The sequence below is a fragment of the Odontomachus brunneus genome, unplaced genomic scaffold (genome assembly GCF_010583005.1).
Source record: "Odontomachus brunneus isolate Ranch 3 - 2012 unplaced genomic scaffold, Obru_v1 Obru_scaffold_151, whole genome shotgun sequence".
Classification (NCBI taxonomy): domain Eukaryota; kingdom Metazoa; phylum Arthropoda; class Insecta; order Hymenoptera; family Formicidae; genus Odontomachus; species Odontomachus brunneus.
In genome coordinates, this window is record NW_022639601.1 from 487,202 (window position 1) to 513,844 (window position 26,643).

The 26,643-nt window shown below is 38.6% G+C and overlaps 1 protein-coding gene across 1 annotated transcript; it reads right to left on the bottom strand.

Moving 5' to 3' along the window:
- Nucleotides 1-1,370: 1,370 nt before the first annotated feature.
- On the bottom strand, nucleotides 1,371-20,503 carry LOC116850663. The gene is made up of 14 exons (XM_032829197.1): nucleotides 19,910-20,503; nucleotides 18,950-19,320; nucleotides 18,104-18,318; nucleotides 17,879-17,998; nucleotides 14,305-17,735; nucleotides 13,840-14,172; nucleotides 12,096-12,376; nucleotides 10,763-11,262; nucleotides 8,423-8,844; nucleotides 7,779-8,123; nucleotides 6,578-6,750; nucleotides 6,307-6,473; nucleotides 5,239-5,463; nucleotides 1,371-5,155 (listed from the first exon to the last, which is right to left on the bottom strand). The coding sequence occupies exons 2-14, from the start codon at nucleotides 19,119-19,121 to the stop codon at nucleotides 5,012-5,014; spliced, it is 6,528 nt and encodes a 2,175-aa protein (XP_032685088.1). The 5' UTR covers nucleotides 19,122-19,320; nucleotides 19,910-20,503; the 3' UTR covers nucleotides 1,371-5,011.
- Between the last annotated feature and the right edge of the window lie 6,140 nt (nucleotides 20,504-26,643).

A 26,643-nucleotide genomic window follows, 5' to 3' on the forward strand; every position in this document is an offset into this window, starting at 1 on the left:
CACACACACACATATATATATATATATATATTTATATGCGATATATATATATTTCATCATCATTGATTCTGAGAATATTAGGGTCGATTGTTCCAACTTTTTGGCAACCTATCTGATAGTTAAATCACATGTTTGTCTCTGTTTTTTCTTTAAATTAGACGAACAGACACATGGTTTAACTGTTAGATAGTTTACCAAGAGGTTGGAACAGTCGATCCTTAATAGTACGATTTTAATCGCTCGCAATTTACACGTGGATTCACGAAGATTGTACAATTAATAATATGTCGTGTATCGCCCTTTTAATCGATTGTGCTGATTGAAAGTGATGAACGCCCAAGAGAAATCTCACGAGCAAAGTGGACAATCTGTCTCGTCGCGTTTCGCTGCTTCACTCACTTGCGGAGGAGATCCTCCCTTTTCTATGTTACGTTCGCGGAATGATTGTCACATTAGTTTAGAGAACGTATTGTACAATGTGTGATGTTGCGAGCTACATGTACTTCTATGTGAATTCGAAAATAATTTAACGATTAAATAACGATACACAGAGTTATAGGGCGAGAAAAGTAATGAGATAACATTTAGAAAATGAGAGGAACGGAGAAGAAAGGCGTGTATGTGTGAATGTGTGAGAGAGAGGGCAAGGAGGGAGAAGCAAGTTATTTTTTAAGAAATAATTAGAAGTTCTATTTAACCTACACGTAGTGTATATTAATTAGTACCTCTGTGTGTTACCATAAGCGAAGAAAACAGAGCCGCACGATGTTTAGTCAGTGGCAGAAGGCTTGCAATTATTCTTTTTCTTGCTTTCTCCGCAATGAGTTTCGTAACGCCTCTGTATGTACAATAGAAGAATTTATTGTCCAATCATTCTCGTAAGATCAATTTTCTTGTTGAAGAACGTCAGATGCGTTCTAAGACTCATCGAGGAAAGAATGTTGCAATCTTTCTGCTACTACCAACGTATTCGTGGGTCACACTGGGTAATACGATCATTCGTAGTCGATCCTTTTCTATATGACGGAAACAAAAAAAATCAGTATATAATCTATAAACTTAATTGTTGACAAAAATGTACAAACTTATTCATAAAAATAAAAAGTTTCTTCTATTTATTTTGGCTTTCACCTGTATTTTACAACCATACTCTCTCGCGTAATACGTATGTGCGTGCATATGTGCGTGCGTGTTCATGGGTGCGTAACAATAATATGCTAGGATTGTTTATTCTGTGTATAGAGGCGGCGATTCTCAGTCTTGTGTACATTTAGATCGAGATCCATCGCGCGCATACCCTATACTACGGCGCCTTCAAAGAGGAAGGTCGACAGATCGTTAAGCAATAATACGCGTGGCAGACTATGTAATATAAGGAAACTTCACGTGTATTTGTGTTCATCAGAGTACAATACAATGGTCTGTACATGCACTACATAGGTAGCTGAAAGCCTGTCGTCGCAACAATAATTCGTTTTCTTTCTTTCTTTCTCTCTTTCTCTCTCTCTCTCTCTCGTGTCTTTTGATTATATCTAAATGTTATAATAGTGTGTTAATTATATGTAAGCGAACTCAAGAGGCAAGTTATTACACAGCTACTGTTATGAATGATCGATTGATCAAAAAAAGAGGAAAACAAAGGAAAAATGTCATTAATGCATCTCGTGTCGTACTAATATACGTGTACGACAATTTAAAGAAAAAATGAAAGGGAGAAAAAGAAAAAAATGTCGCTTAATGGAGGTGTGCAAACTTAATTCCAATACGGTTGAATCACTTTTTTTCTTTCGAGTTATAGTTTGGAACGCAGCCGATTATTCGGTGAGAGAACTTGTTTTTGATTAATTTTCAGATGTTATAAGTTCTCTCATCGGACCGTTGGAGCCGCGTCCTAATGTTGCTACTCGAAAAAAAAGAGAAGAGTTCAAATTGTGCATTGAAATCAAGTGCACGAAATCGCTTGATATGAGAGTAGAGTAGCCGCGCTTTTTCTCACGATCAGAGTGATTTAGTAAACATATAAAACGAAAGATATATCCTAGACGTGAAAGAAATAATCGCACCTTACCGATCTTCAAGTACGAAAATACAATGATCCTTTTATTGCGCGCGATACATTATATATCTCGATCGACCTTATCGCTCTTAGCCGATAACATGTGAATCGATAAAATTAATACATGATCGAGTGATGACACGTTATACTGAGCGGAAGCCCGGCAAAATTATAAGCTGCGTGATATAATAATGTCTGCTTAATATTGTACGAAACACGTTCAGTAATATAATTTGTGTCGTAGTGTGCAGTCGCACAATAAGCTTTCGACGAAGCTGCGTTTGGTTAAAACTCGATGTTACACATATCACCGTAACTTTGTTAATGTCGTTATCGCATGAAATCGAGAAGAAGAGAAAAGAAAAGAGGTTCCGCATCCATCTGGCATCGCGCGACTCATTCGGATATTATTACAAAAAAAAAAATACGTCGTGTAGTACAGCGTTCGAATGCGTTAAGAAAGGAAAGAAAAGCAGAAAGAATGTACGATTAGTAAAATAATAATTTTGAGTAGCTGGAAAACACCTCGCACAGAATATACACTCGTGCGTAATAATGATATATAGACGCCGTGTAAGATCGCAACTATATATTTTAGAATAAACTAATATATCCTCTCAATTATTGCCGTCGTTGTCTTCGATATCAATATGATACAAATATACGTTGCATTCCTTACGTTATTCTTAAACGGACGATAATCGCATCGATATAATCGAATGGAAAAATGATGCAACTTCCTCCTGCTTCTCCCCCCGCCTCTTCTTTCGTGTCATGGAAAAGATGCGCGACGATATCGTTCCGCGTGTCCAATGTCGTCCTCTTCTCGATATACGCTTCTCCGAAAACCAACGAATGCGAACTCGGGTCGGTAATAACGCTTTGAATCTAATTTAAAAACAGCTCACACACACCGCGTGTTTCTCTCTTTCTCCTATATTACGTCAGCTTACGTTAGAAGGCCAGCTTCGAAGTTTAGTATTCTCCTTACCTTTCCTATTTCTTTTATTTTTGGATTACACAATATAATAAATATTTTGATGATATTACATAGAGATACATCGAATAGAAATGCGCAAGCGCTTGTTGCCAAAAGAAAAAAAATTAGAAGAAAAATTATAAATAAAGCTCTTATACTTGATATGGTATAATATACAATCAGAGAAATAAGATTGCGATAGGCCTAAGAAGCGAACGCAAGTTCTAAATGCGTAAAACAAAGAAAAAATTATCGGTCATAATATGAAGCAAAACCCGATGCAATGTCAACAAAATGTTTCCGTTTTATTAGATCTATTCGCTTTTTTACACAACTCTACTACTTTTTTTCCGTAAACTATTGACGATTGCATCATATCGATTATGTAACGGTATTTACTTTGCATTGAGAAGCGTCCAAAAATAAGACCGAAACTTTTGTAACATCTCATATCATGTTTTATTCTGTTTCTTATAGTTTCTATTCTTCGTTAGTTACGCACTTTGTATGGAATTTGCGTGTTGAGCTCTTATATACGCCTATTACAATTTAATTTCCTGAAAAGAATTGAGGATTGTTATTTAAATAAAATAAATAGCTCTCGTATTAATTTCGTGCGCTCAATATACACAAAAGCGTGTTACTGCACTACTTCTAATATGCATATAAATATATATAGGTATATATATATATATATAAACATATATGTATAATAATATAATATATACATTAATATATTATATTAAAATAATATATTATTTACATATATGTGCGTTTTAGTCTTACGTCAATGGAAACATAATACTATGAGAAAATTTTCATAAAAGTAAAGTCTACTTTATAGGATAGTCTCATACGAACAAAAAGAAGAATGAAAGAAGTAAGGCGTATATTAAAGATATTTATATATCATAAGATGTATCTACCATACTGTGTAATGCAATAATAAATATGGAGCGCAGCGAGTACATATATACAATATTGGAATCACTGCGACCGCCGTCCAGTCGCGTTCGACTACAATAATTCAATATATATCAATAAATTAAATATACATTCGCGTAAAGATTCTTCCGTAAACTGGAGAAAGTTATATGTTACATTTGATTTGAATAACACACACCGGGATTATGAAAAATATAATATTACTTCTGTGCAGTAAAGCATCAATCACTCATACACACACGCATATACGCGCGCGCGCGCGCACGCGCGTTATTTATACCGATATTTTCTACATCTCACACTGGATATAACGTTTATCCCATTTTAGGAGTTTTATCCCGTATAACTTGTAATTGTAACTTTGTAATTTGTACATTCAGCTATAATCATTACTATGAAATAATAACTATGAAAAAAAGCTATACAAACGATTCTATACAAGAGTACGTGAGTCATAATTATATTAATAACGTAATAGCTCATTATTTGCTGTTGGGAGAAACGATTAACTAGCTCTCCTTCGCTAAATACCCTCTAACTGGAGTGAAATTAACATGGTACACTGAATTCTGAGTACTCATAAGTTACTCGTAACGTGATTGACTGAATATCGTGAGTCAAGACTCGTTATAGATAACAAAAAACCTATTCGGAAGCAAATCGAATAGATAATACTTAGCCTGATCTATAAAAGGAAAAAAAGAGGATATAAAAGAAATCATAAGAAAAATACCGACTGATAATTGTTCTGATAACGAATATTTTACTCTCGACTCTCTACGATATTGATATAAATTATATCAATGGACGGGTTATACGAAGAGGAGTCACACACTTTCCTCATTTCTCTGATGCTTTCCTCGTTAAGGGAGAAGGATATACAATGACCTTGACCTATAGCAGAACCGAGTTTAGAACGGATTAACCTTATATCTAACTTAGCTTAAATTATTCTGACTGAGATTGATGTTAGCAGAAGGTCGTCTAGCTCATATACAGTACCGGTATTATCGTTGCGATATTACCCATTGTCACGGATTGAGCCCGCCGGGTCTTTTTCGGTTTCGTCTATTTCTTTCTAAAAGGAAAGACAAATCCAACGGGTCTTTTTTATTCGGCATTTTTTGCAGTAGATGTAGGAGGATACTGTTTAGTCGCTTCTTCTGATCTTCCCTCTGAAAATTAGATTAAAATTGAATAAATCATTAAAAACGACACTTGTGAAAATCACAATGCGATTGCCACGTGTGATTATTACCTGAATATATGACGTTGTGGATGTTGCGATCGTCAAGATATCGCCACCCGATCTTCGTCTGGTCCTGGTACCACTGGCGCATTTGGGCTCTTTGTTGGGCGCCTTCGTGTTGTCACCGGATTCCATTTTCTGATTCCCGTCTACCTCGTGATTGTTATTATTCTTCTTCTTGTCTTTCGACAAGAAGAACTTTTTGCCAAGTTGAATTCCTTCGAGGCTGTGAGGCTATAAACAATCAGGGTTGCGAGTAATTAATTATTTGTTTAATTAGTTATCGTGTTTAATTGACGATTAATATGAGCCAATTTAATTGAAGACCGTTTAATCGACAATTAGTCTCAACAAATTCAATCGAAAACTGTTCGATTGACAATTGATACAAGCAAAGGGAATTAAAGATCATTCAATTAATAACTAAACTTAGCAAATTTAATTAAAAGTCGCTTAATTGACGATTAAATTTAGCATATTTAATTAAAAGGTGTTTAATTAGCGATTAATATGAGCAAATTCAGTCGATTCAATCGAAGATTGTATCGAAGATTTGATGACGATTAATACGCTCATTGCTCTTTTCAAAGCAGGTCTACTCAATCATCAGCATTTTCCACGATGCTCTGAGAATAAATATTATTCAAACCAATTGTAACTTTGAGTAATTGATTGAATTTGCTCGTATCAATCGTAAATTAAACAGTATTTAATTTAATTTGCTAAGTTTAATCCTCAAACAAACAGCCTTTGATTAAATTTGCTAAGTTTAATTGTTAATTAAATGATTTTTTATTTCTTTTGCTCAAATAAGTCTTCAATTAAACGGTGCTTGATTGAATTCGTTGAAATCAATTATTAATTAAATACTTTTCGGTTGATTTTGTTTGGATCAATCGTCAATTAGTTGAATTAAAACATATTTGTTGACATAAACTATTAAATTAAGAAACAATTAATATTTTTACAACTCTGTGAACAATATATAATAAAATATAAACAAAGTGTTTAGGAGGAATTTTTTAAAATTTAGTAATCTTTTAGAAATAAAAGATCTTTTATTAAAAAAACACTTACCAAGTAAGTACGATAATGTTTTATACGCTGTGGGAAGGTTTCGAATGCGTATGGTTTTGTGCATACTTGATGCCTGGCTCGAGACACTTTCGTGAAGAGTCGCGCAGCACGATCAACACGATATTCACACACGTATGTATGTTCAGCAGTAGAACCGACCGGGCGACCTGAAGTCGAAAGAGACGTTAGGAGAGTGAAGTTAATGTTCGTCAGATAACAAAGCGATAATCGATGACATCGTAAACGACTGAATAGAGCCAGTAGTGCGCACCTTTGCAGAAAGTGTGAGGATCGAGTACCCAGCAACGCTCGGCCACGAGATCGCAAGGGACAGCCTCGTACAACGGAGCGCACACAACTTCGTTCACGTAGAACTTCCGCGTCGGTTCGTGATATGTCTCGTGAGGTCTCAGATAATGATGCCCGAACACAAATCTCTCGCCTCTGTTCAACAAAAAATTTAGTTTCAGCATTAATGCAATGACTAAATCAATGTTCTATATTTCGGCCGATTTATCAATATATTATATATCTGTACTATAAAATAAATATATTACATAAATATACTATAATTGAGTTGTGCGATAAATAATTTTGAATTTTTCAGATAAAATAAAACGATTATATTTTTGTCCTTATAATTTTATGAAACAATGTATATATTTGGTCTTCTGTTTCATCCTTTGCATATCATTTCATAAAATTATGACATAAAAATATAAACATTTCATCTGAAAAATTCAAAATTATACGTATTATACAAACCAATAATGTTGAAAAATATATACAGAAACATAAATATTACTTATAATCATATATAGGATGTCTCACACTCTCCTCCGGGCATTTTGTGGGGACGTAAAACAGGTTGAGGTGAACATAAAAGTCCTATGCGATATTCGCAATAATTATTGAGATATTAATTGTAGAAAACTTGTAAATAAATGTAACTTGTAATGAAAACTTGTAAAATCATGCAAAATATGATAAATGAGTTATAGTAGCGACGACTGCCGTTGTGTACTTATATTTTAGGTCAAATTGAACAAAAAAATCCTCTACCATTTTCCAAATAATCACATAGATTTTTAATTATTAATTGAAGAAGATTATTGCACGATTTTGCGTGATAATGCACTCATCTTCTTTAATTAATAATTAAAAATCTATGTGATTATTTGCAAAATGGTAGAGGACTTTTTTGTTCAATTTGACCTAAAGTACACCTATAAGTACACGATGGCAGTCGTCGCTTTTATAACTCATTTACCATATCCTGCATGATCATTCACAAATTTTCTACAATTAATATCTCGATAATTATTGCGAATATCGCAAAATAGTATAGGACTTTTACACCTCAACCTGTTATGCGTCCCCGCAAAATGCCCGGAGGAGAGTGTGAGACACCCTGTATATGTAACATATAGGAATATAAATAAAATAGGTAATTCTATATAGAAATCGCTTACGCAGCGTTTTTCCAAAGACGCTCGATTCTGAAAATGTCCATTTGCTCATAGTCAGGCTTCTGTATGGTTTTATACGTATGCTTTTCGGGTGTGTCTCTGAGGACATATACTGTATCGCCTTGTCGGAGCTGCAGGTCGCCCCGCAGTAATGTCACATAGTGTTTCTTGCCTTTCTCCTCTTCGTCGCAGTCTGTCGGAACTTCTAGCTCTAATGGAATCTCTAAATCGACCTCGCGCGGCTGACATCTCTCACACAAGTAAGACTCGACGCTGGTGTCCGCTTTTACGCAGTCACAATGCTGCCAAACGAGACAACGCTCGCACTGGATCATCAAGCCTTCGTCCCTGAATAGAACCATCGGTAAGATATACTTATATAAACACAACTATTATATATTCAATATATGTATATAGGATGCTTTCCATTTAATAACACAAGTCGACATAAGCATCATTCTGTCTTTGTTACAATGAGTAACAAAGATAGGATGATGCTTGTATCAATTTGTATTATTAAATGGAAACCTATAAAATATAACAAAATATATATAATTACAATAATAATAATGATACGTACACTAATATACATATGATAACTGCTGCGTAAAACTGAGAAGAAACTAAAACAGAGGATCGATGTGTACCTGTGTAATCCGCAAATACATCTAATCACATCTTCTTCCCCAGCTGTGGAACCACGAGGTGGCAAGAAGCCTTGCGACGGCGGAGAGCCCATCGCTTCCGTTATAGCGTCCACGAAATCAGGCTTACTTCCCAGGTACAATTTTCGTAATCTCGCCGCGGCGATCCCGATTTCCGACGTCCTGCCGAAGAACCTCACGTTGTTGTCAAAAAGCCTTATCATATCATGATCGAAGTGCTCCGCAGTCTTATAATGACCGGTGCCGATGCATTGATCTATCGTGTTCAAGTCGATGGGCTCCGTGATCTTCTCGTAATAATCCGGCAATTTTCTCTTTGGGGGTAAGGTCATAAACGGTGTGCACAACAGTTGCCCGTTCTCGTCATTCGTCGTCGCAACGATTGTGTACAAGTCTTTTAATACCTGCAAGAAGAAAGATCGTTACAAAGATGACGCTCTACTTGAACCTTAGTTTAGCAGGTCAAACTGGCTTAAGCGAGATCTAAATTAAAAGAGATTTCACAGTTAAATTCAAAATTATTATTTATGTAAACTGTATAGAATTATATATTTGCTTAAAGTACGTAAAAATTGTTTACTTCTTTTTATAATATAGAATCAATACATCATCTTCTCTTATACCTTAAGACTCCTGGCTCCTCATTGCGGAACTCTGGATTGATCGAAAGCGAGAAAATATACGCTAAAAATTCTTGCAGAATACGTTGAAATAAAAATATATATCTATAAAACATTTTCAATCGATCAAGCAGACTTATAAAATAATTAAAACATTTTCTTTTTGTTCAAACAATCAATAAATAACCATAAAATTAATATGACACGTAACTTTTCCCTTTAATCTACTTTCTCTTATAATTTTGTCACATTAATTTTACAGTTATTTATTGTTAGAGTAAAAGCAAACTAACGGATTTGCTCAATCAATTACAAATATTATTTTGTAAACATATTTTATTTTAACGTATTTTGCAAGAATTTTTAGCGTGTATTTTCTCACCTCTAACGTCACAAATCGAAATGGTTGCAGTGAAGGATCAAAAGTCTAAAATTGTCTTAAAGACCCTGGGTATTCGCATAGATTGTCCTTGTTTGATAACATCAGAAGCGAAAAATCGCATGCCTACGATTCTCTTGCGTTATTCGTTAAAATAAAAAGATATATCCATATAACAACACTCGTAATCGATTCAGCAATATTGTAAAATGCTCCAAACACTTTTTTTACTGTCACAATCAACAAATAACCATAAAATTAACATAACAGAAATAATGAGAAAAGTTTGTTTAAAACTTGAGTTGCATGCCACACTAATTTTACATTTATCAATTTTAATAGCAAAAGGGGAGCGTTTAGAGAACTTTACAAATTTGCTGAATCAATCACAAGTGTCGTTTTATAGATATATCTTTTTATTTCAACATATAACGCAAGAATCATGAGTATACGATTTCTCACTTCTGACGTTATTAAACAAGGATAATCGATACGAGTACCTAGAAGCCTTAAATCTAAAAATAATAATTTTTTGAATCTACTTTTTGTACATTCAAGATTGTAATATCTGATATAACATTGGATAAGCATATGTTAAATATTTAAGTAAGGTTATATCAGAAAAATTGAGTCTTATAGATCTAGAGATAGAGAGTGTATATGTGTGTGTATGTGTGTGCTACAATAAAAGATTAAGATCCGACTGCACTAACTGAGTGATAAGTTAATTAATAATTAAATAATATGTCTGTTTTTCTGTCATATGTCTGTCCTTCAAAATAAAGGCAGACATATATTTTAACTGTTAGTTAATTTACCACTCGGTTGGTGCAATCAGGCTTAAGACGTTGACTGCTATGATATTTTCGAAAAAACTTGCCATACTGACAGTAAAAGAACTCTTTTTGGATAATTAATTCCTTACATTAGAAAAATATGTTTAGTATTAGTGTTACAAATTTCTGAAAGCTGCTCAGTAGATACAATATTCCATCTATATAACCTAGTGCTTCTAAAGGAATGTTAGTGTATTACACTTACGTAATACGTGGCAGCCAATATATTAAAGTAAAAATATCAATGCTCAGATGCCTAATGTACCTAATCCTGGTACATTCTTCTTTGATATATCCTTGGGGAGGTTTGGTCTTTAAATATTTAAACTTTCAACATAAAATATATATACAAATATTGAGTATTTACATATATTCCATGCTGGAAATTTAAATATTTGTATTCAAAGACCAAAATAAAAAGATACGTGTCCGGAAATTGGTACTTTTACCTTAAATGTTTCGACTAAAATACGAATCGTTCGCTTACCTTAGCTAATTTTGCAGTCTTATGTACTTCCGGGTCGTCCTGCGCTTGTGCGAGTCTACGCGTTCGCACCGTTCGTGCGTTCGTGTTCGTCAGCGCGGTTAATTGCGAGAAGAACGCGTCGGATTGCGCTTTCGAGTCTCCGGCAGCTTTGTCCTTCGTGTCTCTCGCGTTACCGAACTTCGTCTTCCCGTTCTGCACGTGCACCGACTGCTGTACCGACGATTTCAGTCGGCGCACCTTTTCCAGGTTCCGCAGCAGGAAGCAGTGATGCTCCCGCGCGAAACATCGTTGCTGGTAAGACATCGGTCTCAACAATGGGGCGTGCGTCAAGGTTGTGTCTCCCATTTTGCGGGATTTGCACATACTCTTTGAGTTCGCCGACTGCACCGTATTCGACTTTCGAACGTTCTTCCGCGGTCTTCCGACTGATCTCCTCTCGGTGGATTCCGCCTGCGACGGTAATGAGGGTATACTTCGAGCTACCCTTTGACTCTTGCCACCTGCAATGCAGAATTTATAGTTGGAAGCATCTGAACACATGAGGTAGATGTGCCGATTGCCGAATATATCCTTGTATCTAGACGTTCGCGCTTATCATTATTTATACTGAAAATTCTAAGCAGAATCGTAAGTCTCGTAACTTGTTCTTGTAAAATTCGTAAGAACTTATGAGTAAATTTACAATTTACAATTAATAATAATAATTAATTTACAATTTTGTGCATATCATATAATCATATATCGTACAATTACTTGTAAATATCGTAAGTTACATGAAATCGTAGATATTTACGAGAAATCGTACGACATATGATACGTATAGAATTGTAAATCTACTCATAAGTTGTTATGAACTTTATGAGAGCAAGTTGCGAATCTCACGATTTTATTTAGAATTGTAGCATTAAAAAAATTAGAAGTTATTTTATATTAAATATGTAGTTTAGTGAATAAATAACCGTCACTATAGAATTGTCATAAATAGTCAAGAAATAATTTTACTTGTATGATAATTATGTCTGGATACCGGGTCAAAAAAGTTTAGCAATCTGATATTAAAGTGCGATTAATATTATTTTTAAATTATATCTTAAAATATTATTTTAAAATATTACTTTTAAAGTAACTTAAAAGCTCTTCATATGCTAATAATAAATTATATGTTCAGCTTTTAAATAATTATTTCAGTTTTTAATTAATTATATAATTATGTCATTAAACATCGTATATTCTTACAAGAATTAAGCGATTTTAGCCGTCGCTGGCTGTTCGGTTATTGGGACATTTACTTTACGTGATGAATTTTCTATTTTTTTCTCATTTATTGATTTACCTATGACACCTCTGCAGGCGCTACTACCGCATCTGCACTGTTGTCCTTCCGATGGATTAAATAACGCGAAATTGTAATCGTATGTCAGCTCCTCGCCCGGTTTAATATCCCTCGATGCGAATAATGCCATGCGCGGTAGTCCGTGAACACTCCATTTTTGCATTTCACAATTGGGCTCGCAGGAATGATTGACGAATCTGCCATCGCCGCCCATACGATGACCATCAATCACCAATCCTCCGTCCAAGTGTAAACAATAATGATGAGTATCACTAGCGTACCTGTAATTATTAATTTGAACATTCTGTTGCTTATCTTCACATTAACGTGTCCTTTTATCGTGTATTTTACAATTTCACAATAAAGATAAATATGAAAATATAAAGTCCACTAAATAACTTTAATATAACTTCCAACAATATAACTTTCACAATATAAATAAATAATAAATAAAAAACAATATAATATAATAAAAATAATATAATAAATAATATAATAAATATAATAAAATAATATAATAAAAATAAATATAATATAATAAAAATTCTTTTTCGAGAGTTTCCGACCTCTTAATGGAAGGTTTTAGTTTAAATAAATGAAAAAATAGAATGTTTTTATGAATTTTTTCAAAGAAACAAATATAAAGATATCAATATAAAGTTTAGACCATATTATTTATCAGTTTTACGTATAAAAATTTTTTTTATTTAAAAAATTGAAATTTTGTTTAGATTTTTTGTGCTGAGTGCGGTATCGCCGGATGTTTCTAACTAATGAACATTACAGCTTTAACCTGAAATAAATAAACCATCTGAAACAAATAAATAAGAAAATTTAAAGATTCTATTAAATTTGTTGAAGGATGAATCTTTGTTGCATATAGAAAGTCGAAATTTAACAAAATGGTGGCACTTGAAAATTATAAGTAATTTTTCCTCTTTGTTCTTTATTCAGTACACTAAAAAAAACTAATTATTTCTCAATCTCTTTTTTTATCTTTGATCATAATTATATACTTTTGGAAATTTTCTAAAGAACTTAGATTTATTCTCTAGCAAATTTAATATAGTTTAAAAAATTTTTTGTCCTATTTATTTTAGGTTATTATATGAGCTGTTGTCCATTAGGTGTTTGGTATCATTGTATTTAGCATAAAAAACCTGGATAAAATTTCGATTTCTTTTTAAGTCTTTTTTTTTATATTTAAAACACAATAACAAATAGTATGGCTAAAACCCTATATTGATATCTTTATTCATTTTGTTGAAAAAAAATTCGTAAAAGTCTTCTATTTTTCGACTACCTAAACCAGAGGTTTCCCTTAACATTAGAATACCCAATAAAGTTGGTATTTGACTCCTTTAAGGTCTTATTGTCGTTATTTCTGTTTCTCGTGATTTAGGGAAAAAATATCTTGTGACTTTTAATTATATTCTTAAAATGTTTGGAAGTTATTGATACGAGTAATGAGAAATAGAAAGAGATTCTTAAAATATTAGAAATTAGAATCACAAGGAATCAAAATGTTTCTTTCGGGCATCCAAAGGAAGTTATAGTTCCCGGGTATTCTTAAGCCTTTGTCCACAACCTTGCTTTAAGATGTAAGCCGTAAGAAATTGACCAACCATAGTCGATTTTTAGAAGAACAATCGACTGTAGTTAGTCAATTTCTTACGATCTACATCTTAAAACAAGGTTGTGGACAAGGGCTAACGTGTTAACACGTGAAAAGCTCGAAGCATACCTGGTCGCCATCCTCGACTTGAACTCCCGCTCCGACACAACCTCACCGACGTATTCAAGGATAAAGTTGCCAGATTTGATAGCTTGCTGCGTTCTCACTCCCAATCCCTTATCCTTGGTCATAAACCTCTGTAATCCCGGTGACCACTCATGCTTTTGGATCTTCTGATTTTTACACTTGTCGCCGCAGGGGCACAATTGCGGCGAACATTCGCTGAACACCATACGGTTGATGCAATCGTCGCCGCAGCCACTCTCCGGCTTGCATTCGCAGGCCTGCGCTTCGTACAGAGTGGTCGGCTTAACGTCATAATAGATATTCGTCCGGATTTTCCTGCAGGAAGAGAAATAAAACTTATTTGTTCGCGTTACGCGCACGATTTACAGCAATCGTTATGGCCAGAATCGAAATTGAAGAAAGCGCGAGTGAAACGTCTCAAGGTAAGCGGGAGAAAACTTTGCTCACTTGTAATTCCATGATGGCACCTTTTTCTGACTTTTTTGCTGCGGTTGTTGTTGCAGTAATGGCTGGGCTAGCGATTGCAGTTGCCTCGGCTGCGCGTTCAACCACTCGTAGTGCAGTTGACCCGGCATTTTCCTCTGTCGCAGCAGCTTCCCGCAATGATACACATTGGGCGGTAACGTGGCGCAATGCTGCAGGCAATCGCACATGATCTTTTTGTTGTACTCGGAGAACACACAATTGGTATGGAAGTATCGCTTCTTCCATCTCGACTGCTTCTTCCGGTTGTGCGTGGCACCGACGGGTTTCCTCACTTCCTGATCCTCGCTGGCTACGTCGCTGCTAGGAGGCGCTTCACTCTCTGTGTCGTATCCACCGCTCCTCAGTCTCTTCGCGCTCCTGGGACCTAAATTGGAAGGACTGGCCGAGCCTCTCCTTCTCTTGTGATTGTTATTGAAACAACTAGACAATTCCATTTTGACACTCGCTGCCTGTGCGTTCGCACGTTCCAGTTTCCGAAGATTCTCCTCGCTGAGCTCGGCGATGCGTTGGCTCTGGTTGTACCGCTCCAAGGACTCTTCCAGAGACACATTCTCGTCATAGGTACGACAGTCCTGAAGTTTTTCGTATTTCACCGGATACAGCTTGTCGGACAACACGCTGCTGTCAGACTCCACGAGGTCCTTGCGGACTCTCAACTGACCGGTACAGGTCTCGGTCACCTCATCTGAGCCGCTCCGGCTGGACGTCTCTTGCGCGGTGCTGGAATTGTCGAAGTTCTTTACGTCGCCGCGAGCATTCCGTTTGTCTTCACTGCTTTCCAAGACAGCGTTTTGAGCATCATTCTCTAATAACGACACTTTATTATCCTCTGTTGTCGTCAGAGGCGTTTCTATGCGCGAGTCGTTGCTCAACGCCTTAACGAGGTTGATCAACGGGTTATTGCTTGCGGAAGAATCGTTGACGACCTCCTTCTTCTTCTTTTTCTTCTTCAGAGTGGGGAAACCCGTGCGATTGATAGTCTTCCGTCGCCTCATCTTCTTTTTTGTGAGAATCATCGCCGCGGTATTGTTCATGAGATTCGGCATGTTCGCGTTACCGACACGAGCGATCACTTTGCTCTCGCTAACAGTCTCAGCATCATCGAGTGCCTCGGAAACATGCAACTCCGAGTCGACCTTAATGCTCTTCTCCGCGCGAACATGCTCGACATCGAGCTTGTCATCCGGTTGTGCTTTGTCGGCCTTCATTGAACGTTCGGCCAAGGCCGTCGTCTTTTCGGCCTTGGTGGATTTTTCCGTGGAGACCTTGGAGCTCTTTTCCACGGACTTGTCCGCTTTGTCACCTTTGTCAAGGATGCCACCATGGCTCTCGGTCGGCAACTTCGTCACGGTAACACGAAGGTCCTTGACAATCTTCTTCTTCCGGCGTGGTTGCACTTCCGACTGGGCGGCAGGCTTATCCTCGGAGACATCACTGCTCTGCTTATCGAGCACTGCGTTGTCCGCATCCCGAAGTCTCTTCTTCGGTGTCACCGGCGTTGCCTCTTCGTGAACGGAAGATGCGGAGCTGCCGCCATACCTGGTGATGGTGGCCTCGATCGCTTCCTCGATGTGATTCTCTGTCGAGTTAGACTCGTTCACGTTCGTGTCCGCACAACTCGCGTTTGAGCTCTGGGAGCTGTGAGGGCTTGACACGTGGTAGTGGCGCTTCTTCAACGGCAGCCTTTGTTCGTTAGGGTTCGAATTTGTGCTGGTGTTCGCGCTGCTCTTGGAGTCCGCGCCGGCGAGCACTTTCTCCTTCTTCAGCCGCCGCTTCATCTTCTGATCGTCGCCCGCGTTCACGTCGCCTTTCCTTTTCTTCGTGACCTTCTTCACGCGAAAGATCTGCGGCAATTCGGGGTGATTTGCGCCGGCGTTGTTCCTGCCCAAGCTGCACGACCTTGTAAACTCTTCGATCAGCTTCTCCATCTCCTGAATGATACACGGATTGATGCGAATCGGGTTCTTAGGAGGTGCGAGCAGTCTCCGGCGATGTTTGTGGTGATGATGCTTGTGGCAATGGTTGTTGTGTGCCGGCTGCGTCGCCTTGTCGCACTTGTTGGACACGCGCTCTGTGTTCTCAGCTTTCAGTATGTCACCCACCGGCAAGGAAATTAACGTCTGCACGCCTACGCCGCTCGTCTCGAATCCAGAAGCGCTGGTGGCCTTCTTGTTGCATTTGTTCTCCTTTAACACGCGTCTCGTGTTGACCGATGGGGCGGCCTTCTTCGCCAAGTTTTGCTTTCTGGACAGGGCTGCTGTATTATTGCGGTTCTCCTTAGAACTTCGCTTATTGGCACCGCTCACTGGCGCCTTCTGGTCGTTGGCAACCTGTTCACAGGACATCTGTCTTTGTCGCGTCAACGGGGTCGTGGTCTTACTATTAGGCACATTCGTCCTGTCTTGTCTGACTTTCCTGCAGGTCCTACCGTCACACTGAGGCAGCAGCTTGCTCGCGGTGGATCTGCTTAGGCACTTTACTCGCATCGGGACGTTCGTGGTCGTCCCCGCCTTCTTTACCATTCCCGTCTTTTCCTGCGATAGTTTTGCAGGCGGGCCATAGCGTTTCTTTTGATACGTCGGCTTAGCTTTCATCGTTCGTTTGCTTGCGGCGGGTGCGCTTTCTTCTTTCTGCTCCCTAGACGCTTGCGTGGGCTTGTACGAGAGCGACTTCGCTTTGCCACGTTTCTTTACCGCGGACACTACCTCTTGCTTCGCGCTCTTCGCCGAGATTGCCTCCTTCTTCTCTGTCTTCTCGGCAATCTCTGGTTTTAAACGCGGCCTACCGGGCCCACGCGGCTGCATGGCGGACACCGTCTTCGCCGGCCTGCCCGGTTTCCGTTTAGGGGGATATAGAACGCGATCGACATTCACCGCCGGTTTAGTAACAACCGGCGGCTGAATCGGGGATTGGGTCTGCGCCAGCGGGCTCACAGGACTGATCGCTAGATGCAGAGGACTGTTATCCACCGATTGAATGCCGGAATCGGGCGACACGTTTGACACACAGGGATACTCACTGTCGTTCAGCTTCTTACCCAACTTACTGCGCCTTTTGCGCGGTTCCGACAGCAGCGCGGTCTTCTCCACGAATTGCTGTAGTAGAGCCGAACTGTACACGGGCACGGGGTTCTGATCGCCGTTCTCGCTAGTGTCCGAATCCGCGCCAAGCGACATGCGTTCGATCGCTTTCGACACCAACCGGCCGCTCTCAGAATCCTCAAAACCGTCGAATGGTGCGTCCTCTTGCTCCTGAGGCGGTAAGATCGCCGTCAGATCCTCCTGGTTGATCTCCTGCAGCGCGTGATGCTGTTGCGACTGTTGTTGCTGCGCATGCTGTGATGTGACGTGGCCCGCGGACGAGTCTGAGTCTTCACTGCTGCATTCTGAGGACTGAGCGTGTTTGTGGAAATTTATTGTATAATAATATCTGCATCTTTCGCGTTAAAACAGAACAGATTGAAGAAAAATTGAATTAATATCAATTAATGATTTGGCTTTGATGTAAGCGTTTAGCATTGATACAAAACAATTACCTTGTTTCCATGATTAGTTTTAAGCCTTTTCGGCACGTTTCTTCTGCCTTTTTCACATTTGATTTTCTCAGACTCTTCCTTTTTTGGACCTTTCATGGTGATCTTCAATTTTAATGCACCCTATAATCACACGATATAAAATAAACTATCCATCTTTACAGAAACCATTGTGTTATTCAGGAGAGAACAAGACGTTCAGGAATGTAACGTTGAGTCATCACATGCCTGTTCGAAGTTAGTTTCTTGAATGGAGAACGTTTGCTCGCTGTGCTCGGAGGAGCAATCCGAATTAGACCCGCTATCGTCTCCCTCCTCCTCGTCGCCGCTACTCTCGTCGTCTGACTCTGAGTTGGAATCTGAATAAGAGCAACTGCCTTCGGTTCCACCAGAGCTTTCGTCGTCAGAATCAGAGTCTTCTTCGGAATCGATCGAATTTGTTCCTATAATTTCGAGAATTGGTCATGAGCGCGATATAGATATATGCATATATACAAAGTGAGCTACTTAGCATTTAATTTGAAAATATCTCTATTTTTTTGTATTAGAAGAAAATGGATATAAGGAATATAAATTATGCAGTTGGGAGGGATAAATATTATGGTCAGCCGATCCTTCCAACCACAAAATTTATTTTTTACAAATTTCATCTACTCCTTTATTCAGCAGACTAAACAAAAATTTAAGGAAAGAAATTTTTGAATGAAGTGAGTTAAATGAAATAAATAGTGCCTTTCCTGAATGCAGTTATATTGTTTTAAAAATATCATTTTGGAAACATATTTTCACTCATTTTTGTCATTTAGTGGCAAAAATCAAAATAACTGAGACATCAACAAATATAATGGGTACCAATTGTTGCTCTAGCAACAATGCACCTTATATCTATTGTTTTTATACATAGCTTATGAGAAATCGATGTTGCTTGAGAGTAATATTATAAAATAAAAGGTTAATACAAAAAATAACAGATATTTTAAAACTTAATGTTATGTAACTAGCTTTATGTATGTCTATATGTTTTGTGTGTGTGTATATAGTTGGTGTGTTTCTGCATGCAAAATTGCTAAATACCATTAGGTTCAGTAGCAGGACCCCAGCTACCACCACCTTTTATGGCATCCATGTCAACGGTCGAGGGGAGCTCTCTCTCTTGCTCTCCATCGTTTTCTCCCCAATTCCAAGTCTGCAGTCCTATCTCTGTGGGATGGTGAATAACAACACTCCATCCTGAATCACCAGACATTTTTCAGCTTATCTGACATCCAGCGGAATGGAATAGAATAGCATTCCTTAATCTTTTGTTCACTCATCAAGCTTCTTAACAATAACAAAAAGCATATCTTCGAGCTTTAGTTTAAGAATGTGCCTGTTTTTGACAACTGTCACTAATGTCACTTGTGGCACTGTGCGCAAGCTCTGGTGAACCTCACTGTATCGTGACCCTACAAAGAAAAGTGTATTATTATTAATTCTTTATTTTCACAATATGAAAGATATAAATATTAACAATATGAGGAAAATTTCTTCATATATCTCATATATTATTAACATATCCTTATATCAAGATGTCTTTCAAGATTGTCATTAAAAACAAAAATTCTCAGCCAAACTTTCAAAAGAACACTTCTTTATAGCTGAGCTTTCTTATTTACGAAAACACACGCCTCTTTTCGCGTTATGAAATCCGATTTCATTTCCGAGCGCTTGAAAAGCTACAGTGTGATCCTGTCACAAGCTACACAACACACACATACTCACACACACGATACAACTTCGACACTAATTGCGCGTCAGGAGCACGAAAATAGTAGAGTAGCGAATAAAAGTAGAAAACACCGCTGATCCCGAAACGTCGCGAAATTGCGTGATCGTCCCCGGAGGCGCGCGTCACGCGTAAACAAGGCGAGACGTAAGGCACGCGTGAAATCGGAACAGTGCGCCCGTTCGAGTTGTTTGGTCGGCCCGGAGCGACGCGATCGTCGCTCGATAACACACGATCGAGAACGCTCGCTGGTCGTCGGGAAGCGTTACCTGATAGCCGGGCACGGCGTCGGAGCCGTCGGAATAGCTTAGCGATCGGCGACGCAACGACAGCTGTTTCTTCTCGCTCGTCAGCGCCAGGTGCGTCGATGGGATTTGGCGCGAAATGTCGTCGCGACGGCTCGGCACGGAGCAGCCGTGCGTCACAACAGGCGTCAGGAACGCGGGAACGGCGCCGGCGATTCGCACTGGACTGTCAGTGCGGTGCGGCCACGGCGACGACGTGCCGTCCGCGTAGCGCAGAATACAATTGGAAAGACCGATGTTTACGTCCTGACGCGCGATCACAAAATGGCGCTTCTTGGCGACGTACTTAGCGGCAAGTAGCCCGCGGAGCAGTCACACCGATCACAGGGTGCCGAATCGGGTGCCGAGAGTCCGTGGCTCGGCGAGACGCGTGGCGCACGTCGACGACGACGACGTATGACAGCGACAGTCGCACCGGCCGCGCGCGTTGCCGCGAGTTAACGCGACTGTGTGATATCCCGGTGCTCGTACGTCAGGTAGATTCGCGTGTGTGCCTTGCGCGAGGTGCATCAAGGGTGCATCGTGTTCGGCGACACTGTGTTGCTCCGACAGCGACGCCGCCAACAGTGCGAGCGACTTTCGCCACCTCGCGCGACTCTGAGCGGCTATCCCGGCTTTGTACACGTTTACCGACAACAGTCGGTTCGATTTCCGTGTTTCGTTGCGCAGATATAATCGCGTCAGAAAGTAGCTGCGCCACGATACAAGTACCGAAGTGACAGTTTGTCGGTAAACGTGCACAGAACACTACCCTGATCGCGAATTTATACCGACGGAGCTTACCGACGCGGACACGTTTTCACAAGGGATGTATTCTTAAGGGATGCTGGATACCGATGTAACGCAGTATTTCGTAGTCTCTTTTCTTCTAATTAGATGCATCAAATTTAAGACGCCTTTACAGGATGACGGTACTACAAATGATTGATGCTAATCAATAAAAACTTTTTTATGATTGGTCGGTAAATAACAAATTTTTGTTGATTTCATGCAACTGTTTAGCACCAGTCATTCATTAACACTTTTACTTTCATCCTGTAAAAGCGTTTTTAATTTGATGCAACCAATTAGAAGAAAAGAGAAAACTACGAAACTGCGTTATCTAGGATGGATTCCACTTAATGCTCGCAACGACGCGGCGTCATTTTATCTTTGTTGCTTATTGGATATTAAATAAACCTCGATAACCAAATCGTTTACACGATAATTGCACGGTGCGCGCATGCATGCTGTCGTTGTGCTATCCAGCTGCAACCGTATATGACAAGCACAATGACAACGCAATATGTTGACATGGCGTGCGAGTATTGTGAAAGTTCTGTACACAAATATGGTGGCACGCTTGGTTATCCGCCAACGTATATTACCCTGCGTGATGCATCTATTTGTAATAAAATTCTTATTTTTAATAAACATATCTTGCAGAAACGAATGCAACTAGTCATCTTACGTTGATTTAAAATGAAATTTAGCTCTTTTATTTGATTTCTCACTATTTTCACACCTGAAAATTTACTCAAAATACTGGTTCGAACGCGAACTCGAGACCTTTAGGTTCCTAGTTCATCACCTTGGCTACTGCACTATTTCTTTAACTAATATTAAGTGTTTTTATTATCCCTAAATGCAGCCGAAGTAATAATTATAATTTTCTTATAATATTATTTAGTATACCTACAAAAATAAACTCTTTAATTCAAATATTTCACCCAGATAGCCAAACCTGCGCGAGCAGATTTTGCGCAGAGTCTGTCAACAGTGTCTGTAGACAGAATGGCAACAATTGCACACAGAATCTGTTCTGACGACAGATTGGTGACAAACTGCGCGCAGAACCTGACGACAGACTGACGGTAGATTGCGCGCAGATTCTGTTTCATAGATAGGCTATTTAATTCTATCAAGGGCCATATGTACGCTATTAAATGGGGTAGTTTCACATATACACCGTGTAAAACTCTGAGAGAAGTCCAAATAATTATATTGTACAATAATTGTACACATATACACAATAAAAAACAATTTTTACTTTTTAAAATTGTATTACACATTTCTTATAAAAAATAACAATAGAGAAATAACGAGTACGGATATAGAATGGTACAATGGTTAAATGGCCAGTTTAAATGGTCATTTAAAGACGTAGTTTCAGTTTCAATATTTGGCTGAAAGCACTTTGCTTTAAGTGATTCTACGCCATTGCTCCTATTTAAAGACGTACATATGCCATTCCTGGTGAAAATTGTTCTCATAATTTTTCATACAATTTCTCATATTATTATTTTTTTTAATGTCATTATGTCATTAAATCTGAACGATCTAAGGGGGCAATACCGTTTCTCGGCCAAAAAAGGAGGTTATTTTTGTGATTTTTTTTTTCGGAAACCACGCAGCCGATTATTTTGAAACTTGACACGCTATATACTACATATTTTATTTGTATGTCAGAATTTTTATAAGTATATACGCTGCGAAGTATAAAAGTTATTGAAAAACATGTGAAACTGAAATGATCGGTTTTTGCTCCATAGTGCGTATGATATCTCATGACTCATTAATCTGAAACAAGAAAGCCAAAAAGATTATTAAACTAGTGACACTGAGTTATCGCTGGAACTAGGGATGTTGAAAACGGGTCGTTTGTCAGCAAGTTGTAGGTATTTGAAAAAAACGCCGAAAAATCGCTTTAAAAATTGACAATTTTTCATTGAAAATAAATAGAAAAAGGTAATATATTTTAATTTTGCTGGTTTGAACGAAAATAGCACATGTTTTGAATATGTAGCTATAAGCAGAAGTCGATCGGTTCAGCAGTTTGTCTCAAATCGTGCGTGCCAGTTAGAGAAAAATCGTTTTGAGAAAAACGCGTTTAAAGTTTCAGGTACTATTTAAATTTATATTTCTAGTATTTATGTAAGTTTCAACCTAATCAGCGATTCCAGGCCCATAGATCAAACACACCTGAGTCGTTTTTTTGTTATCTAAGGTTCATAGGCTTTCGTGGACCGCATATATCTGACGAAATTTTAAACGACTCGTTGAGCGCTGGATTTGACCTGCGCGCTGCTTCGAACAATAGGCTGTAATTTACGTAATTTTTCGAATTTTTCGATGCGATAAGTAGGAGTAGATTTTTAAAAATACATAGTTCAGTAAAATGTAAACAAAGAAAAATCGATTTTTTTGACCAGAGAAACGATATTGCCTCCTTAACTGTCATGCAATAAGTATTGAAGGCAGCAGAATCGAATAAAATATTAGTCTTGCCATGTAAATAATTTTTACAGAATTTTTGTGATGGTTTATTTGAAAATATATCATGCTTCGATTTTGATAAAATTTAATACAATCTGAACTGGACGATCGATCAAATTAATTCGCACATATAAAAGCACAGTATTTTATTAACATGATGGAAAAATGTCATTATCTGCTGTTTCATTGCAGTAACTTTCTATACAGTCCCTTATAGAAAATTAATTTCGAATTATTGTGCCGGTCTCTCTTAAATTATTTATACGCTAAATTTATCTATATTTTGCGGTTTAAAAGACGAACAAACTCTAAGACTTTTCTTCCTTAAACTTTAAGTGGGTAATACAAAGCACTTTTTATCAAATGAGGAATTGGCATAGTGTTTAAGGCGACGGACGATTATCCAAAAGATGTCTTCGGTTCAAGTTCGAATCTCACCAGAGAAAATCTTAAAAATTATGGAAAAGTAATATAGAGAAACTTTTTTTTCATTGTATTTTACGAATATTTATGAGTATTTATGAGAAACGTTCATTCTATAAGTAATTATAAAAAATTACGAGAAAATCTTCTACCAAAAATTTAATTGAAGAACCTACGAAACGATAGGATCTGCGCGCAATCTGCCGCCAATATGATGTCAGAGTCTGTTACCCAGGACACAAAATCATTTTGATGTCAAGATGATATCATTTTGACATCATTGTCATAAAAATGATATTGTTTGACGTCAAAATGATGTCACTTTTATATCATTTGACGTCATTTTGACTTTTATATGACTTTGTGTTCTACCTGGGAAGCAGACTCTGTCAGCAGTCTGACGGCAGATTGGGGACGCAGATGTCTATGGATCTGTCGACAGATCCTGCTCGAATTCGATAGATTCTGTTGCCAATCTGATGTCAGTCTGCACACAGATTGCTTACTCGGCATATATTACCAGCAATATTAGGACCTTGAATAAGTTTTCGCTGATTTTTCGTGAAAATTAATGCTTTATTTAAAAAACGTCGTAAAAAACATGTCACTGAAAATATTGTCCATCGCTAGCCACTACTTTTTCCCGGGTGTATATCAGTTGGACACGAGGCAATTGGACACAGTCCAATCACAAGTCGCTGTTCCAAGGGACCCTACAAATGTCTCTAATCACACGGTGCTGTGATTGGCTGTGTCCAAATGCACCGTGTCCAAGTGCACCGCTCCCCTTTTTCCCATCTTTCTGGCAGTATTTGAATTCCACGTCGGAAAAACGACATGTCTTTTGAAGCTATCCAAGAGTTGACCCATTTTTTGGCATCTTCATAAGAATGGAAGTGCTGCTCAGCCAGACTATGTGCCATCGATCGGAACAAGTGATAATCGGAAGGGGCAATGTCTGGTGAATACGGCGGGTGGGGTAGGACTTTCTATTTAAGCGTTTCCAAGTAGGTTTTCATCGGTTGTGCAACATGTGGCCGAACGTTGTCATGTTGTAAAATCACTTTGTCGTGTCCCTGCTCGTATAGCGGCTGTTTTTCCTTCAATGCTCGGCTCAAACGCATCAATTGTAGTCGATAGCGATCTCCCGTGATGGTTTCGTTCGATTTGTTCATAACAAACTACACCCAACTAATTCCACCAAATGCAGAAGCTTCGAACCATGGATATTCAGCTTTGTCGACGATGTTGATGCATGGCCGGGCTTACCCCACGATCTTCTACGCTCAGGGTTACCGTAGTGTATCCACTTTTCATCGCCAGTCACGATACGATGCAAAAAACCTTTCCTTTTCTGCCGTTGAAGCAGCTGTTTATACTTGAAAAGACGCCGTTCAACGTCTCTCGGTTTCAACTCGTACGACACTCAATGTCCTTGCTTTTGAATCATTCCTAATACTTTCAAACGTTTCGAAACTATTGTGTGATCAACTCCTAATGATTCTGCAAGTTCAGCTAGCGTCTGACATGAGTCTTCATGAAGTAATGCCTCCAATTCTTTGTCTTCAAACTTTTTCGGTACGCCAGAGCGTTCTTTATCTTCAACATCAAAATCATTATTTTTGAAGCCTCTAAACCAATCTCTGTATGTTGTTTTCGACAGAGCATGGTCGCCGTAAGTCTCAACAAGAATTCTGTGTGCTTCAGCTGCAGATTTTTTTTGAATAAAGTAATACAGTAAAATTCCCCGCAAATATTCTTTTTTTGGCACGAAACTCGACATGTTTAACACTATGAAAAAAAATTGTTTACACTTCGGCGAAATGACATATACTGAATTTCAAGCTTGCTTATAGTTATTCCTTATAAATGCGTTACTATCTTAAACTACACGCACGCAGTTGTGGTAACGCCATTTGTTGGAAAACAACGAGAACTTATTCAAGGTCCTGATAATAAAAGAGAAGTTAGAGATATATGCATAAAATATTTATGTAAAATATGTTGACATTATTTATTTTGCCGGCCGTGGCGAGTCGTATGCCCCGCCTGCCGCGTCGCCGCGCTCTGATATGCCCAACTATTTTAATTAATATCTCGAAATTTTACATGGTTATTTGAAAAATGACTTATACAATTTTTGTTCACTTTTATGTATTCTACTTATATTTTTCTCTTCGTATGTCTTAAGCAGGACACCCTATATATACAGGGTATCTGACTCGTACCGTACCAGAACTAGCATATAGCTAGAATAGGTCGGGGTAAGTAATAGAATCGGTGTCTTTTTTTAAATAACCACGTAAAATTTTGAGATATTAACGACAAAAGATTTCTATCGAGCGGCAGCCTACTAGCCAATCAGCACGTGTGCTGCGGTGAGACAAACGCTGTACGTGCTATAGCATTGACATGACAGGCTAGCCGGGCCAGCCACCTAACAACGAGGAAAACGCATTGCAAAGCTCCTAGCAACGCTAGGTTTCCTCATTGTTAAATGACGGGTTATGGCTTCTGCACACAGGACGCGGTAATGCTTGCCGCGTGGCGGAAGTCCGCGCGACAGCCAATCAATATGTTGTTTTTCTGTAAGAGCTAGAAGGTTATTACGGAAAGCAGCATATTGATTGGCTGATGCGCGAACTTCCGCCACGCGGCAAGCATGGGAGCGGTACACTTGGACACGGTGCATTTGGACACAGCCAATCACAGCACCGTGTGATTAGAGACATTTGTAGGGTCCCTTAGAACAGCGACTTGTGATTGGACTGTGTCCAATTGCCCCGTGTCCAACTGATATACACTTGGCAAGCATTACCGCGTCCTATGTGTAGGAGCCATTACACGACATTTTCTCGAAAACTAGATGGAAAAATGTTGGTATCAATTAAAACCCCTAGGCAACACAATTTTAATTTCTGCGAATTAATGAGTTTGTTATTTGACACATACCACGCATGTCAAAACGATTTCCCAAAATTCATAGACTTGCTACTTCAACAGTGGGTGCATTCAGAAAA